The sequence below is a fragment of the Jatropha curcas genome, chromosome 4, assembly GCF_041381405.1.
Source record: "Jatropha curcas cultivar XTBG-Jc1 chromosome 4, XTBG_Jcur_1.0, whole genome shotgun sequence".
In the NCBI taxonomy this organism is placed as follows: Eukaryota; Viridiplantae; Streptophyta; class Magnoliopsida; order Malpighiales; family Euphorbiaceae; genus Jatropha; species Jatropha curcas.
Window position 1 is genome coordinate 28,130,825 of NC_143154.1, and position 12,043 is coordinate 28,142,867.

The window sequence follows — 12,043 nt, forward strand, 5'->3', positions numbered from 1 at the left end:
TAGAAGTAGTAATAATTAAAATAGATTGGACAAGCACATTTTAGGTTGTTTGAGGTTTAAACCTAAATTATATAATTTAAAACATTTTATAATTCTAAGGATACAATATATTTCTGCAAAATTGAAAATGTGAGTAAATTTTGAGTTTTAATTTATAAAATACAAAAGTATATTAGAAATTTTGATCTGAAAAAATTTCTTCATTTATTATTATTTTAGTTAAATTAAAAAAGAAATCATAAAAATTTTTATATTATGATGTGGATATTATTTGTTTACTAAATAAATTAATAATTTAATACTTTTAAAATATGAAGTGATAGTTTTATGTTTGGGAAGGAAAAATAAATAAATAAAATATTTTATTTGATTTAATCGGAAAAACAATAAAGTAATGATTGTCCATTTCCACTCCGTGGACTTTCCACTGAATTTCAAGACAGCACGAAACTACCGCAAAAACTAGATACATGAAAGAGAGAGGGGAGAAAAATAAAAACCATGTCTTTACATAGATTTATTATGCTTGTACACAGAGAGCCACAACCAACAACAGAAAGGAACCATTTCCTGTAAAAAGACAGCAAGAAACTGAAGAAGAAGAAGAAGAAGTAGAAGAAGAAGATAACGAAAAGAGTATTCTTTTTATCTGAATTTTCTCTTCAATGGCAGAAAAACAAGACCCCACTTCTTCAAAACCCACAACAGCAATAGCAGCACCGACACGCCCTACGATAACTCTGCCTCCAAGGCCAGCCATGGATACCCTTTTCACTGGTGGGCTTAGCCCTGGCCCCATGACTCTTGTCTCTTCTTTCTTCTCTGACAATTTTCCTGACTCAGATTGTCGCTCTTTTTCTCAGTTACTTGCTGGTGCCATGGTTTCTCCAATCGCCAGGCCGGCTTTTTTCACTGACAATTCTTTAGCTAATAATAATATTAGTACTTCCGCTGTTTCTTCTTTGAAGCAAGATGGGGTGGGGAATAATAGTAATTTGGGGTTTAAGCAAAGTAGGCCTGTGAATTTGGTTTTGACTCCTTCTCCATTGTTTACTGTCCCTCCTGGGTTGAGTCCTTCCGGTTTGCTAAGTTCGCCTGGGTTCTTTTCTACTCCTCAGGTACTTTTATAATTGGATCTGAAGAATTATGGGTTTGGTCTGTATTTGTTGTGTGGTATGGTATTTGGTGATTTCGAACAATTGAAAAGGTGTTATTTTGTTCTTAGATGGTTACAACTGACTTATGGATTGTGTTGAATTTGCTATGTGGTGATAATAGTTCTTTTTTTTCTTTTACTTATTATCAATTGAAATATTTGATTGGATTTGAGATTGAGAAGGATGATTTGTGTGATTCTTGTTGGATGAAGTAATTGTTTGTATTTGAGAATTAGAAGCATGATCTGGATGCTTGTTGATTATGTGAGTGAGTAAAGGAGTCATATTTATGAGCTTAAAAATTGGCTTGAAATAAATGTCGTTTTTATCATTTTATGCTTAGTTTGTGAACAATTCAACCCAAGGTTTGATAGGAAAATGAGGTCTTATTTGGAACTGCAGGAAGTGAGGAACTCTAGTTGGTCAGATTCTTATGTCAATACAACCATATATTTTTTATGAAGTTTCTTATTCCTTTTTTCCAGGATGTCTGTATTTGCAAGTCAACTAAGTTAATTATCTTCTCATTGATTCTGCAAAGGACCATTTCATGCCTAGTAAACGTCAAAGAAAATTTTTTCTTTTCCTAAGGCCTGATTGGATTGTGTAGTTTCATTATTTATTGAGGACGATTTTCTCTTTTTCTTTCTTAGATGCGGGAACTTTGATTTCACATTAGATTATGAAGAGTTGGAAGTGCAAGTAACATAGTCAAGTTGATGGTAATGAATTTTGGATCTGAAGTTTGATTAAAAGCCTTGAATACAATGCTCATGTTTATACTGTTTGGCTTAACAACTTGATGAAATGTTGTTTTCCAAGGCTCCTTTAATCATACACTGTGTATAGATGAGGTAGTGTGAATATCTGATAGTACAATATCAATAGTGATATGCCTTGAGAAAAATATGTCTATCTTGGATTTTGTATTTCTTCCTTGGCCCTGGGCAACATAAAATTTTTCCCCCACGTATGGTGTGTAATATTATCTTATCTAGGCCTGATAAAGAGATGATCTTGCGACCTGTTTAAGTTGAATGTATACACGTGAGGAAACTTTCTGCAAAGGAAGCAGTTGTTATGGTGGTGCTCGGTACCATGTTATAGAGCAATGACTTGTACTAGGCAATTTTACATTGATACCCCTATATCTGCAGAGCCCCTTTGGAATGTCCCACCAGCAAGCCTTGGCACAAGTTACAGCTCAAGCTGCATTTGCAGCCCAATCTCAGATGCACTTGCAAGCTCAGTATCAACCCACCTCATTAGCATCTTCCACAGAGTTGTTGACGCGCGAGCTATCACTTAATCCTGGTGAAACTTCACAGCAGCAGATGCTGCCATCAACCTCTGAACCTCCTAGTTCCACGGTGGAATCAACTGATGTCTCTCATTCAGATAGGAGACAGCAACCTCCTCTTGCTGTTGATAAACCAAGTGATGATGGCTACAACTGGCGCAAATATGGGCAGAAGCCAATTAAGGGCAGTGAATATCCAAGGAGCTATTACAAATGCACACATCCGAATTGTCCTGTTAAAAAGAAGGTTGAGCGTTCTAGTGATGGCCAAATAACTGAGATCATCTACAAAGGCCTGCACAACCATGATCAGCCTCAACCTAACAAACGAGCAAAAGATGGTAGTGACCCAACTGGAAGCATAAGTTCTCAGGCTAAGCCTGAAATTGGCTCCCAAGCTCAAGATGGTAAAATGTACAAGTTGAGTGAAACAAGACCTGCTCATTCATTCCAAGGGAGGGACCAGGAATCTACTCAAGCAGATCCCATAGAACTGACTGGATCAAGTGACAGTGAGGAAGCAGGTGACAGGGCAACAGGAGCAGAAGAAAGGGATAATGACGAACGGAACCCTAAAAGAAGGCAAGTGAGAAACATTTTATTATTTGCAATCATTACCAGATCTTTTTCCCCTAAATTTATGAAAAAATCTTGCCATGGAGTGCAGACACACAGATGTCCAAACATCTGAGGTTGTTTTACCACACAAGACAGTCACAGAGCCAAAAATCATTGTTCAAACTAGAAGTGAAGTTGATCTTTTAGATGATGGCTACAGGTGGCGCAAATATGGCCAGAAGGTAGTCAAAGGGAACCCCCATCCAAGGTGATTGTTATTTTACATCTTCCTCCTGCTCTCCCCATCTTCTCTTGCACATTTTCCTGATGATAATACTTGCATTCACCATGCGAATCATGCCAAATCCATCTTTATTGCCATCATCATGAGACCAAAATAAAAAAATTTGGAAACTTTCTATCACTTTTTTACTCTGAATTTATTTATTTTTATTTGATTGAAATTATTGACTAGAGCACCTGTGGAAGTTTAAAGTTTGGAATCAAGATTTCTTTGGAAGCCATTTATTACTTGATTGTTTGATCGGCAATAGGAACCTTTATCTTTTCACACCATTCAGAATTCTTTAGATTAGGGCCATTATATGCTAGAAAAAGAATAAATAAATGCTCAGAACAGAGACACAAACAAGGATAAAGGAAACATCACAGATTTCCAGTGTAAGGCTGGCCAGAGAACACCTGTGTGCTTCTCCATTAAGGAGAAACAAAAACTACAAATTAATATGAGGTCCCGAGTTTATGCCTTGTTGCTCCTTTATGATGATGAACCCTAAATCTCCAAAATAACTACAATCGAAAAGTTCCATAGATTAGGAACCGTATTATATCCCCATGCAAAAATCTCCCATTGCCAAGAGTTTTGACGTATCCCTCTTTGAATGTGATCCGTAATTTCCCCACCAAGAGTTTGAATTTTCGCTCTTTGAAAGTGAGCCATAATGTCAATACCATATTCATATCTATGACCTTATGGTTTTTTTTTTTTTTTTTTTTTTTTTTTTGCCTACCTTTGAAGAATGTACCTTAACTTGCAAAATATTTGTTTTCTTGGTTATGAAAATTGTTAAAATACTTTACCTTTTTATAATTGTCAACATCAATCATTTAACCTGTGATGTCTTTGGCACCATGAGATTTGTTTCACTAATTTAATGAACAAGTCTCAAAATATGTAACTAAAATGATATACCAAATGAGTGTGTTTGAATACCAGCATTTATTGTGCATTTTTACTCCAATAAATAGGTACTCACCTGAGTTGTGGTGAAGTTTTCCTTGAGGTTTTCTTCAATTTACCCTGACGTTCTTGTTGATGTTGTTCAATATGTCAGGATTGTTTTTATATCTGAATACATCCTAGATAACGATATTCTAAGCTCTTTAATTGCAATTAACTAAATATGCTAAATTTGTTGCCTGGAATGTTGATTATGATCAAGCTGGGTATGCCTTCCCAAGATTTGTGCTGCATGTTATGCTTGTTGGTCCTTGCGATCATAAATATTGTTTATGCTGATCATACTGCATATTTCTAAAAGATAATTTCTGATACACTGGTTATATGGACAGGAGCTATTACAAATGCACTAGCACAGGATGCAATGTCCGTAAGCATGTTGAGAGAGCTGCAGCAGATCCCAAAGCTGTCATTACTACGTATGAAGGAAAACACAACCACGACGTTCCAGCAGCTAGAAACAGCAGCCATAACACAGCTAACAACAATGCTCTGCAATTGAAACCTCAAAAGTTGATGGCTGAGAAGCATTCTTTGCTCAAGGGGATGGACTTTGGGAACAGTGACCAAAGACCGGTGCTTCTAAGACTAAAAGAAGAGGAAATCACTGTATAAATGCTCTCTCTGATGATAGCTGCTAGAGTAACATAAGGATCCATCAAGGTAACGTGGTACACAATGAAGAGCATGGAGAAGAAAGGAAAACCACTTGAAAGTTGTGGGAATTCAGTTGTAATGGCTCTTTTTATTTTTACCTCTTTTTTACCTTTTTGGATGAAATGAAGAAGCATGGAGAAGAAAGGAAATTTATTTGGAAGTTGTGGGAATTCTGCTGTAATGGCTCTTGTTGTTTTTACCTCTTTTTTTACCTTTTTGGATAAAATGTAGTGGTAATAGTTGCTGCACACGTTAACCCTTTGACAGAGAATGCTGTGTTCACTACATGTTCTGTAAAATTAAATTTTACAAGGCATACTGTATATGATTATTGACAATTGAGTGGAGATGGAAGGAAAAACACCCAATATTTTGATGTAATTCAATTTTCTGTTCATTTGCTGGATATGGAGGTTGTGGCGTGATATCTTGTTTGTGTATATGGTGGACACATATAGTTTTTTTTTTTTTTTTCTTCTCGTGACTATTCTCATTCGTTTTTGAGTACGAGAATAATCTCGTTTTGGATTCATGGCATGAAATGATTATCAATAGATGTCTATTTTCACTTCTTGTATTCCTCTGAATGTTTTATCATCTAAGAAGAAAGTGTTAGATTTCTATCATCTATATATGATTATAAGTGCATATGCTGAGATAGTTGATTTGGCTTTACTATAGTCATTCTTGTGGTTTTGGCTTTTGGTGGCATAATTCTGCTTTGGCTTTAAAATAGGAAATGCTATTTGAAATGGTATCAATCCTACATGTTGCTTTAGCTTACTATTTGACTTCTTTTTATGCTTTTAATAAAGGATTATGATTCCTAAGGCCAGATGCTTTATTACTTTGTCAAAATTGTCATGTTACCCAATGACAGGTTGTACAAGTTATAAACAGTGAAAGACAATCAAATCCATGAATTCTTCTCTTGTCATAGTAAGACCTTCACAAATTAATACTTTCCCAATTATAGTAGAACCTGCCAGTATAGAACTTCAAATGCCGACAAATTTCTCCAAAAATTTTAGATTTATATATATATATATATATATATCTGTGGTCAAAACTCAGGATGAAATCAACCATTTAAAGTTATTGATCACTATAACTTAAATAAAGTGATAAAAGATGCCAAGTAAAAAAATGTCTGTTCTATGGTCTTGAGTCAAGTTAATCAAACCGGATAATTTCAATTTTTAAAGAAAAAGCAAAGAAAATCTCTATCTGTCAAGTCCTGACCTTTTCTTTCAAAAGTATTTCATAATAAGCTATTGCACAAAATCCATTTATTAGAAAACCATAATTATTTTTTTAGAGAATACATAAATAATAAATATTGACAGTTATGACAAAATGAAAATTGAAATCTTTACCGTACTGTTTTCTAAGGGGTAAAAGGAAATGTAGAAAATTTTATGCCATTCATTCTTCTTTGAGAAGCTAGAAGAGAGAGGAAGACAAAAATAGAATAATTGACATAAAAATTCTAAGCAATTCTTTTTTTAATTATGGTTTCCCAAAAATTACTATTTCAACTTGAAAAATGTAATTTAACACAACTCCATATAAATATGTTTAAAGGAGATGTAGAATGTAGAGTAGTTCTAATCAAGCTCTGTTTTTTAATAGGTTACACTGTAGCTGTTATTGGCAGTTGGCCTGCAACAACCAGAGGACCCTCTCTCCTCCTCTGCAACCAAATCAACTAACGGAAAATAATAACAGAACCTCCTTAACGGTTACATTTCACCTTTTTCTCTCTCTACCTCTCTTTCTTCCTCTGCTTTTTGCAAAAACAAGAAAACAGGGACACAAAAAAGCCATAGACATACAACTATGCTTCCTCAAAAAAACATGAACCAAATTGGACCCATCTCTAATCCTTTAATCTCGGATTATTTTGGTACCAGACATCCTGCGCAAATCTCGCAGACAACTAACGACAAACCCTCACAACCCATTGTCCAAAAAAGACCAAAGAAGATACTCTGTTTTTTTTCCCAATTTTCTTTTCCTTCAGGTTTCTTCCTTTCGTTTGAGACTAACACAACCCCATATTTTAACGTAATGGTATAGTGCTATATCAAAATTAGACCCATTTTCCCAATCTGGGTAGGATCCTAGATTCGGGTTAATGGGTTGCGTTAGCTCCAAACGGGCTTTATCGGTGGCCTCTGCTTCTCCTGTTATAGAATTTTCTTATGCACCTCAATTGGCCGTTCATGATCATAGTTGTTCTTCAAAATACACATCTGGATCTTTTCATTTTGAGCAGAAACACAATAAAAAGGACAAAAAAGATGGCAGTAGACGTAGACATGGTAGTTGTGACTTGGATGATAATAATAATGAGGAAGAGGCAAATGAGAAGCATCAAAATAGCAATTTTCAATTCAAAAAGTCCAAGGGAAGGAGCTCTAGTGGCAAAAGTGGACCCATCAATCTGAAATTGGGATTCTCCCAGAGGCACGCTGAGCAGATCGCCGCCGGTTGGCCTAGTTGGCTCAGTTCTGCAGCTGCTGAAGCAATTCATGGTTGGGTGCCTTTGCGAGCTGATGCTTATGAGAAATTAGAGAAGGTATTAAGGGTTCTTCTTTGTCTTTTCTTTTTTGAATAATGGGTTATTATTGGATTTGATTTCAATAATGGGAAATGCTTCCTTGTTATTACATTTTATAAATTTCATTAACTCATTCACCATATTGTTTGTTTATGCCAACTTTTGGTTGAGAAATGAAATGCAAATAACAGTATGCATATCTATGGAGATTTTAATTTTAGTTTTGCATTGCTTTTCCAATTTATCAAGAGAGAAAATTGTGAACTTGGGAAACAGGAATACTGATTCTTCTTAGAGTAATTTCCTAGAAACCTAAGCAACATATGCTCAATAAATGTTTTATATCAAGACAGGAGGTTATGCAACAGTGGGAAGCTACATTTGTTTCTCCACAGGGCAGCAGATTTGGATATCTGTACGAGTTTTTGGTCGGCAACTTATATTGAAAATTTTATTTCTTTACTTTTTCCTTCTCAATTTCTTCCCTTTTTTTATTACACGTGCTTCAGTGTTCATGCTTTGGTCATTTTTACAACTTATGATGTTTGCGCCATAGATTGGACAAGGTACATACAGCAGCGTGTTTCGCGCACGAGAAGTTGAGAGTGGGAGGATGGTTGCACTGAAGAAGGTGCGGTTTGACAATTTTCAGCCAGAAAGCATCAGATTTATGGCACGTGAAATAGTGATTCTCCGCAGACTTGACCATCCAAACATTATAAATTTGGAAGGAATAATTACTTCTCGATTGTCAAACAGCATTTACCTTGTATTTGAATATATGGAACATGATCTTGCCGGACTCTCGACTTCTCCTGACATCAAGTTCAGCGAATCACAGGTCTGTTAGTTACTATTTATTCCATGGGCTTGTATGTGTGCATATGTGTATGTTTGGTTAAATGGGTATGGACATTATTCCAAGACAATCTCGAGTAAGTTCATCATTGCCATCTGGTTTGATTGCAAGGTTATACAAAGTTTATGACATTGCATTTTTTGTTTTTTGCTTTCTGTGTTTAGAAGTTTAAACATCTAGGTGGACTTTCTGTATAGGTCAAGTGTTACATGAAGCAACTATTACAGGGCATTGAACACTGTCATTTACGAGGCATTATGCATCGGGATATTAAGGTTTCCAACATTCTGATCAACAATGAAGGGATTCTAAAAATAGGAGATTTTGGATTAGCGAATGTCCTCAACTCAAAAAACAAGAATCAACTAACCAGTCGTGTGGTGACTCTATGGTACCGCCCTCCTGAACTCTTGATGGGCTCAACAAGTTATGGAGTATCAGTGGACCTGTGGAGTGTAGGCTGTGTATTTGCAGAACTTCTCCTTGGGAAGCCTCTCCTTAAGGGTAGAACTGAGGTAATCATTATAATATATCTTTAGTAATTAAATATCATTATAAATTAAAATGGCAATAAAAGTGGCAAATGATAAAGAAAAAAAACTGAACTTTGCTTTGGAATATTATATAATTGGCAGTTGATGTTAATAACTGTTGCCCTTCAATCAGGTTGAACAGTTACACAAAATATTCAAGCTTTGTGGGTCTCCTCCTGAACAGTACTGGAAACAGTCCAAGCTTCTTAATTCTACCATGTTTAAACCCCAGCATGTTTATGAAAGTTCGCTTCGAGATAGGTGTAAAGATTTGCCAACTACTACAGTGGACTTGATAGAAAGTTTTCTTTCTATAGAACCCGAAAAGCGTGGGACTGCCTCCTCTGCCCTTTTGTCTCCGGTAACACACACTGAAATCTTGATACACTGGTGATTCTTTAGTTTCAAACTAAATATCAAACTGGGAAAACATTGCAATTTAGAATTTTGATCCACTGCAATTCATGAGCTAAAATTCATGTTTTCTGAGGTTAAAGAACTATGAAAGCTTAAGAATTCATGAATATAATTTTGGCTTTATTTTTTTTCTTCAATGTTTTATTCCATTCACCTTTTTGTTCTTTTTTTTTTTCAATTCATTTCTTGTTTTCAGTACTTCAGCACAATGCCACATGCATGTGATCCATCCAGCTTGCCGAAGTATGCACCTAACAAAGAAATGGATGCTAAATATCGTGAAGAAGCACGGAGGTAAAACTCTTAATTCTTTTCACAGAATTGAAATTAAAAAAGGTAAAAAAAGGATTCTAGCTCTTTTAACTACCCCAGGCCCTTCTTATATGCCATGTTAAATTGGCTCCATGGTTGAGTGAAATTCATCAACTATTTGGTTTGAGTTGTATAATAAATATCACTGCAACTATGATTATTTGATTTAACTTTGTAGTGGATGATCTTATTGTTGGTTTATCTTATAACTGACATGAGACTGCAGTTACAGGCTTGTCTGTGATGATCTTTGTAATTTTTCTAGTACATCTGTTAAAGACAACCTGCTTCTTGATTAGGCAGCTAAAATTATATTCACCTCCTGTAATTTAATGAAACTACTAGCTATATTATTATATCTGTAAACACAATTGTAAATTTCTGGGGCAAAGCAATTCCTTACCTTCTTGCTGTTCAGCAAATCAGATAGAGGTGTTTATTCATCAGCTTAATATGCTTTTCAAATAGCTGTCACTGAACAAATGCTGTACCTCTAGGAAAAAGGTTGGCAGTAAAATGAGAGATCCAGGAGCACCAAGAAAATCAAGAAAAAATAATAAAGCACTGCAAGAACGCAAAAATTTTGCTAAATTTGCAACAAAAGAGGTATTTCTCTTTCTCGTGCTTGGTAACTTGTTCTCACTTGCAACCATGAAAGCGAGTAGGCTCACGGCAAATTGTTTCTTTATTTGTGCAGGAAATTAAAGAGAATACTCAATTTGTTCGTAAGAGCAATAACAGTAATGAGCAGATGAACAAGGGAAGAGGAGAACTAATTTCATTTGACAATACCTCAGAGGTTTTACAAGAAACAAAAGAGGACTACGAATTCACAGGACCGGCACCAGTCATAGCATCAAGTGGCTTTGCATGGGCAAAAAGGCAAAAAGATGATGCTACGACCTTATCTTTTAATCATTCTATCTCATCAAGTCAATTTAGTTCATTAGATTCTACAAGATTCAACTTTGCAAACAGTTCCTTTACTATAAGAAAAGAAGAGAATGGAAAACATGATGACGCCGAGCAAGAGGTTACAGTCAAGAATCCAATGCAGAAGTCACTAAGTAGATTTGGTTCATCAGATTCTTTTGATCCCTCTAGCATATACTACATTTTTGATTCTAAGGCGACTGATGGAGCAGATGCTATGAGAAGCAATTTGGTAAGGCTAAACCATAACCGCAAAAATGTTCTCCTTTCAAGAGCTATCAGAAGTAACATCTTTTGTGATTCGTAATGGAATATAATGTTTTTGGATGTTCATGTTCTGGTGTTGAGTCTCACTTCCATTGTTCAACTTGTTAGGATTACTGTGAGAAAAAAAGGGAGAAGGTTGAATTTTCCGGACCATTATTATCTCAATCATGTAAATTTGATGAGCATTTGCAAAGAAATGAAAGTCATATTCGCCATGCAGCTCGCAGATCAAGGTTGGACAAAGGTACATAGAAATAATTTCCAAATTCTTGTGCATTTGCTGCTAAGAAAGAGAGAAAGAAAGACATACTGAAACTTGAAATGCATGTGAAACTTTCTCAAATTTCTGTCAGTTTTTTAATTTGTATAAAATTTTGATTGTCAAATAAGATACTATTGCTATAGTAGAAGAATTTCAAGTTCAATTTTTACATGTTTCTATAAAAATATATGGTTTTTTTTTTTTTGGCAGAATTTTGAGGCAAGGATTCTGGTAGTGAAAAATCTTTGAAGCCCTTGAAAGGCAATTTGATTATGCAGAGTTGGTAAACTAAATTGGGGAAGTTGATAATTGGCCCTATGCTTGTGAGCCATGGTCCTCAAACAAGTTCTTCTTGTGGAATGTATTTAGAGCTGCCTGCCTGCCTGCCTTTGATTAGGTTTTGACAGTTGAGTTTATGTGTTCATATCCATTGTATTAGGAAAAGAAATTTGTTAAATTTTTTATATAGTATAATGGACTGATCACATAGGAAGAAATGAAGATCAGGAATAGAACAGAGGAGCCCCAAAACCTGAAAAAGAAAAGGGGAAAATAGAAAAAGAAAAAAAAAAAAGGAAAAGAAAAAACTTGTTTAAAGGAAGCATGTTTTTTGTTTACCTTTTCTTTTCATTGTAGATATGCTTTTTTCTTGATATATGCATATTCTTGCAAAGGATTAGTAATTCTGAACAGAAATAATTATCAAATATATCAACTATTGATCAATTTAATTGAAATGAGAGATATGTGTTGAAAATTAATTCAGTATTATTATTTAAATTCAAATTTGAAAAAAATAAAAAATGTAAGGCTTTGTTTAGAAAGGAGAGGAAGTAAAATAATGAAAAATAATAAATTTTATAGGAAAATTTATAGTTCAGTCCTTGTAATTTAAGAAATACAATTAATCGTTTTTGTATTTTAAAAATCTCATTTTTATATATTTTCATTAAATATAGAGATC

The 12,043-nt window shown here is 34.8% G+C and overlaps 2 protein-coding genes across 3 annotated transcripts; both read left to right on the forward strand.

Moving 5' to 3' along the window:
• Nucleotides 1-425: 425 nt before the first annotated feature.
• On the forward strand, nt 426-5,339 carry LOC105644107 (putative WRKY transcription factor 4). Of its 2 annotated transcripts, XM_012229369.4 has the most exons (5): nt 428-777; nt 864-1,118; nt 2,315-3,039; nt 3,125-3,283; nt 4,609-5,339. In XM_012229369.4, the coding sequence occupies exons 2-5, from the start codon at nt 879-881 to the stop codon at nt 4,889-4,891; spliced, it is 1,407 nt and encodes a 468-aa protein (XP_012084759.1). In that variant the 5' UTR covers nt 428-777; nt 864-878; the 3' UTR covers nt 4,892-5,339. The 2 variants fall into 2 exon arrangements, with proteins under 2 accessions (XP_012084758.1, XP_012084759.1); XM_012229368.4 differs by having other exon boundaries at nt 426-1,118.
• A 1,232-nt stretch (nt 5,340-6,571) lies between these two features.
• CDC2CAT (CDC2C) lies at nt 6,572-11,805 on the forward strand. The gene is made up of 9 exons (XM_012229366.4): nt 6,572-7,514; nt 8,053-8,337; nt 8,553-8,870; nt 9,022-9,249; nt 9,502-9,599; nt 10,115-10,223; nt 10,315-10,782; nt 10,926-11,061; nt 11,290-11,805. Exons 1-9 carry the CDS (start codon nt 7,071-7,073, stop codon nt 11,295-11,297), a joined length of 2,094 nt encoding a protein of 697 aa, XP_012084756.1. The 5' UTR covers nt 6,572-7,070; the 3' UTR covers nt 11,298-11,805.
• Nucleotides 11,806-12,043: the final 238 nt, after the last annotated feature.